Source organism: Miscanthus floridulus, chromosome 12 (assembly GCF_019320115.1).
Source record: "Miscanthus floridulus cultivar M001 chromosome 12, ASM1932011v1, whole genome shotgun sequence".
Taxonomy (NCBI): Eukaryota; Viridiplantae; Streptophyta; class Magnoliopsida; order Poales; family Poaceae; genus Miscanthus; species Miscanthus floridulus.
Genome location: NC_089591.1, coordinates 35,621,871 through 35,627,592, shown reverse-complemented (window position 1 = coordinate 35,627,592; position 5,722 = coordinate 35,621,871). Strand labels below are relative to the sequence as shown.

Genomic DNA, 5,722 nt, shown 5'->3' with positions numbered 1-5,722 from the left:
GCTACCTTCCGAATGTTGGTTGCCATCTTGTCCCACATATTGTTTATGTCGTCTTCTTCCTTCCAAGAGCCCTCTTTGATAACCCTTTCCCTAAATACCTCTGACGTCTCCCCTTTCAGTTTCCACCACTTTGTTCTTTCAATCTTAGCTTGTTTATCCCTGCGGGCACGCACCTGAAAACGAAAATCTGCCACCAAAAGCTTATGTTGAGAAACAACACACTCCCCTGGTATCACCTTGCAATCCAAGCATGCTCGTTTGTCCTTTCTTCTTGCGAGGACAAAGTCAATCTGGCTACAGTGTTATCCGCTACTGAAGGTCACTAGATGAGATTCTCTCTTTCTAAAGAAAGTGTTGGCTATCATCAGGTCAAAAGCTACCGCGAAGTCCAGAACTTCCTCCCCCTCCTGATTCCTACTACCATACCCAAAACCTCCATGAACTGCCTCGAAACCTGCGCTTGTAGTACCTACATGCCCATTAAGATCTCCACCTATAAAAAGCTTCTCACTACTAGGTATAGCTCTAACCAGACCATCTAAGTTTTCCCAGAACTGTCTCTTAGCACTCTCGTCGAGGCCTACTTGGGGGGCATACGCACTAATTACGTTCAAGACCATATCACCAACGACAAGCTTGACTAAGATAATCCTATCTCCTTGCCTTCTCACTCCCACCACACCATTCTTGAGGCTCTTATCAATCAAAACTCCTACTCCATTTCTATTCGCAACTGTCCCTGTGTACCAAAGCTTGAAACCTGTATTGTCCACCTCCTTCGCCTTCTGACCCTTCCATTTAGTCTCTTGAATGCATAATATATTTACACGCCTCCTAGTCGCGGTATCAACTAATTCTCTTAACTTACCTGTAAGTGACCCTACATTCCAACTACCTAAACGGATCCTAGTTGGTTCGACTAGCTTCCTTACCCTTCGCACCCGTCGACTCTGATGCAAAGACCCTTACTCATTTTTTACTACACCCGGGCGCCGATGTAGCGCGCCACTAAGGAAGCGACGACCCGATCTTTGGTTACTTGACACCATGCCCAAATCACGACACGGCGCGTCACGGGGGTGACGACCCAGCCCTTGCCCATTTAACACCATACCCGGGTTCTGATATGGCGCGTCGCTAAAAGGGTTACGCCCCAACGATTTTCTTTCGGGTTTCATCTCCATTTAAGTGGCTAGGTTTTTACATTGGCTCGCCACGCCTAACACAACCCTCCTCCTTTACCAGGGCTTGGAACCTGCTATGCTGGGACACCAAAGGCGCCCCACCATAGGCGGAGATTTTCCACGTGGCTAAAAATATTTAATCCATACAAACTCGTGGTTACAATACGCTCAGAATGTTAGAATGATGATTGGAAACAATCGCGGCCACGTAAAACTTGGGAAATATACACATAGCCTTTTTGCATCAACGTGCACATGCTGCTGCTGCTATAGAACAAGCCTAAGCAATGAAAACGCTCTTATTCTTATACAACTATTTCCACCGCCTACAAAATTAAAACAAGACTGCTCGTCCTGATCTGTTCAGTGTGCTCTTTCCATCCAGTGTCAAACTGTTAAGCGGAGTCATCTCTCTGTTTCTGCCTTCTCCGACTGATTCACTTGGTTTGGGTCAGAGTTACTCACAGCAAGAGCCGGAGCAGCAGGACCAGGGGCAGGAGCAGCAGGACCATCGATTCCTCCTGATGTAGCTGCGCCATCACTTGGAGTAGTGGCCGCTGCTTCTGAAACATCACAATGTGCAGCAATTTAGCTTGTACATGTCTCTTTTATTCTCGAGATTGGAAATTAACCCGGGTAAACACAAACTAGGAGCCTTTGCAAATTCAGGTATTGTAAATACTAAATAGTTCAAGAAATTGCAACTTGTTGCAAGACTAGAAATGCCAGACCTTGCTGTTGCGACGTGGCAGGCTGTGGCGGATTCCAAGCAGCAGCAGCTGATGCAGCAATTTGTTCTTCAGTTACTTTCATGAGTTCCTCGCTAGTATAAGGTGCAGGTTCAGGCTTGACATCTGAATGCAGGATGGATAGTAATAAGGCACTGACATAGCAATATAGAAATCAATGACTTTAGAGACTGGTGCAAGCCCATCTTCTGAGCTCTGAGTTAAAGGCTAGAACCAAACGGATAAATTTTTGTCAGTTTCAAGCACTTAAAAAAAAACAAATAAGAGAGAACACAACACAGGTCATGGGTGTTAAGCTCACATGGAATTACTTATATACTTCATTAATATCAGGGAAAATGCTAAATAATCATCTGGTTGACTGTATATCATCTTCCAAATGTTAATGGCTTCTGATAATTGTTAATACATAACATACTTCTGGCTGTTTGTTAGTATATGACACACTGTAACAAGACAAGAAGAACCATAACTGAGCCAAATAATGCATATGTAAGCAGAGGCTTGCCAACAATAACTGCTAGGGATGAAAACAGAAGTGGGCATCTATGGGTATCTGTGGTGTTTGACTGAAAAACATGATTCTCAAATGTGACTTTAGGAAAAGTTCTTTTTTACTGAAGTGGCCATGATAACATTGGAAAGAAATTCAGAAGTAGTCAAATCAACTAACTTGGGTCGGCAGCAGGTTGTTGGATGGTTGTGGGCCTATAATTCGTCGATTGGGAAACCTCATCAATTCCAATTTCTCGCTCAAGAGTGCTCCTGAACTCCCTTGATACATCCTTAGTGCAGCAGATCATATTACATTACGTAACGTAACAAGATCCTCAAACATATTGCAACAACAAATCAAGGACCAACCTGTATCTCTCTAATGGTTGGTTGGAAAGCACGCAAAGTCTTCCCCAAATTCCTGGCTACCTAGAAACAAGATAGCAAATGAGGCCAAGACCCATATGTTAGCACTGCATCTAAAACATTTCTTGTTTAACAGTGATAGTTCAAGATCATAGGTTTGTAGACAACATATGCTGATATGGAAATGATTGTCAAGCACAGAAGCAGAGAGGGAAAAAACGTTTAAAAGTAAATTTGGAAAAAAGTTAGAGAACAGAATCATTTTTTACTTTGGTTGTTGGCAGATAAAGAAGTCTTCAATTTAACTTGAGGTGAACCTTTATGCACACATGTGCTACAATATATTTTTCCTAAACTATTTAAAATAGCCAGTTTTCGATGACAATGATGCTGAGAATTCAAAGAAGGATTACAAAACAAAACTCTATAGAAATGGGATGGTGTTTGAAGTCAATGATAAAAATTCCATAGTTCCAACAGAGTTCACGATTAAAGCCTATCAGGGAGGAACTTAATAGCTTACAACCTTAGACTGTCAGCTAAGTATCACGTTAAAATCAGACATAAGGAGGAATTGAGGTGCGCATAATTACAGCAGCTGGTGGATAATGCCAGGATAGAGCAACCAAGCATCTCAATGGACCCGAGTGGCCTGAACTGAGAGTTGGACTAAGGAAAAATTATGCACTGGGATGAATCTGAATGGACAAAGGGATCAACAGTGAGCTGAAGAAGAAGGGATGGTCCTAACATAATACTAATGAAGTTGATTTTTTTAACTATTTTGGGTGCATATTTTATTCTTAACAAAATGCCACCTAGTTCCTTCTAAGTTGGTCCAATTTTTTTTAAACTTGTTTTTTTTGGGTTGAAATTCTATACCTAGGTGGCTAGGTCAATCTTGTCGTTCAGTGGTCAAAATTTCTCAATTGCTAGCACCTCTCAAGCACATTAACGAGTAAACACCCCCTAGAAGGCAAGAACAGAAAGCTAACAAGGCTTGTAGACGCAGATAATTTACCTCTGCCAGACCCTTGGGGCCGAACACCAACAGGGCGACTACTCCAATGACCAGTGCTTCGGGAGCTCCAACTCCAAACAGGGAAGCACATATAACGTTTCTGCGGCGTGTTCTGCTCCCTACAGTTAGACGCCAAAGAAAGACAAAATCAGCGTGCCAGCACGAATGTGAGAAAAGATTTGAATTTGATTCCGCACATCAAAGAATCCCCAAGAACAGGGCACTCAGAGCAATCTATTCCACGGGTAGTAGGGTTCGCTCATACCAACGAAAGAAGAGACCATCCGGGTCTGTACGGTGCCCCACTCCACGCTCCTCCAGCAGAGGCGAGGCCGGTGGCGGCCGCGCGGGGGGAGCTGGAGGCGGCGCACATCAGAGATGGAGACGAATGGGGGAGCCGGGAGGAGGAGGCTCGCCGTCGGCGTCATTCGATTGGGGTTCACAGGTTGGAGATAGGGGATTTGCTTGCGGGCCGCTCTACTCAGCTAGCTGTAGGATGCTCTTAGCCCAGCTGATTGGTACAACCTGAGCCGTCTGATTCGGATCCGACCGTCTAGATGGCGTACAGCCACTGACTGACTTGCTGCAGTCTGTAGCTGGTCCTGACCATCACGAACTCAAGCCACGAAATGTTTTCTACCAGTGTGCACCGTTATGAAAACGAGATTTTCGCTGCTTCCGAATCATGAGGGTTATTACTTGACGGTTCACCACCCACATAACTTTTCTGTATTTCCTCCAACACCACCCACATAACTTTTCTATATTTCCTCCAACCGGTAAAGGTTGAAATTTTAGCTTCTTGCCTTTGTCCAAAGAATGCAATCTGACTTGTAGGCCTATGGGCAGGGGTAAAAATGGTACAGATATTTTTCGACCGTATTCGAGACCGAATCCGTTTAGAGGGGTTCAGATCTGTCCGTATCCGAGTCCAGATATTCAACATCCGATATCGTATCCGTATCGAATACTCAAATCACATATTTACGATGTTGATATACAATCATATCCTATCCGACATGGTTGACACTATCCGTATTCGAATTCAAATCCGAACAAAAATATAAAAATAAATATAATATCAGTGATATCAGTCAATATCCTATCTGGGTCCTGTTTTCACGTACCTCCACAGCAGCACGCATATTCTCAACCACAAAACACCTTCTCTGAACCCCACCTTCTCACTTGCATTTGATTGACATGGATCCTGGTGTAGCGATAGCGCGCCTACGAGCTTCTGCCCAAGGAATAAAGCAAGGCTATGTAGGTAATTTCACTCGGTCACTAATCTAGCCTCGGGAACGTAGAATTACGTTCTATCACGGATGAAGGGAGTATAATAGTATAATATATGTATATTTCGTGAGTTTTTTCACTCTCTCGAAAACTCAGTTATATGGTTTGTCTAAGACTACCGTTGCTGCAGTCGATGGCTACAACTCTTTTACAGATTTGTTTCGAGTCTGTTGGCCTAACCAGCGTAGAAACTTGCAACCGAAGCTATTCTCTTAGGACGACGTTAAAGCGTGGCGCGACCCGTCGTCTACCTCCCGCTCACCTCTCTACCGTCTGCGCCCCTCCTCCGCCGCCCCGCCTCCTCCCCCGCCACCCCAGCCGCGTCTGCCTCGTCGCCGACATGCTCAACCACCGTCTGCCCCGACTCTTCGACCCTGTCCTCCTCCTCGTCCTCGCCCCTGCCACCTGCCACCACCCCGCCACGGTGCGCTAGGGCGCCCGCGGCGGCAGTCTTCTTCCCCTCCCCCTCCCGCGACGGCGAGCTCCAGCCACCGTGACCTCCCTTCGCCCCTCCCTAGCTCCCACCTCTGCCACCGCCATGGCTCCCAAGCTGCCCAGCTGCCTTCCCCGCCACCGCCTGACTACCTCCCCCGGCCGGCCCCATCTAA

General features: G+C 45.7%; 1 protein-coding gene across 1 annotated transcript; it reads right to left on the bottom strand.

Annotated features, from left to right (window-relative positions):
• Positions 1-1,366: 1,366 nt before the first annotated feature.
• Positions 1,367-4,299, bottom strand: LOC136497327 (sec-independent protein translocase protein TATB, chloroplastic-like). Its single transcript, XM_066493118.1, has 6 exons — positions 4,081-4,299; positions 3,816-3,934; positions 2,798-2,857; positions 2,607-2,718; positions 1,916-2,038; positions 1,367-1,747 (listed from the first exon to the last, which is right to left on the bottom strand). Exons 1-6 carry the CDS (start codon positions 4,241-4,243, stop codon positions 1,590-1,592), a joined length of 735 nt encoding a protein of 244 aa, XP_066349215.1. The 5' UTR covers positions 4,244-4,299; the 3' UTR covers positions 1,367-1,589.
• Between the last annotated feature and the right edge of the window lie 1,423 nt (positions 4,300-5,722).

Coding starts and splice junctions, on each gene's coding strand:
- LOC136497327 (XM_066493118.1), bottom strand. CDS start 4,243: ATGACGCCGACGGCGAGCCTCCTCCTCCCGGCTCCCCCATTCGTCTCC. Junction 3,935..4,080: donor GATGGTCTCTTCTTTCGTTG/GTATGAGCGAAC, acceptor GTCTAACTGTAG/GGAGCAGAACACGCCGCAGA. Junction 2,039..2,606: donor ACAACCTGCTGCCGACCCAA/GTTAGTTGATTT, acceptor TCCTGCATTCAG/ATGTCAAGCCTGAACCTGCA.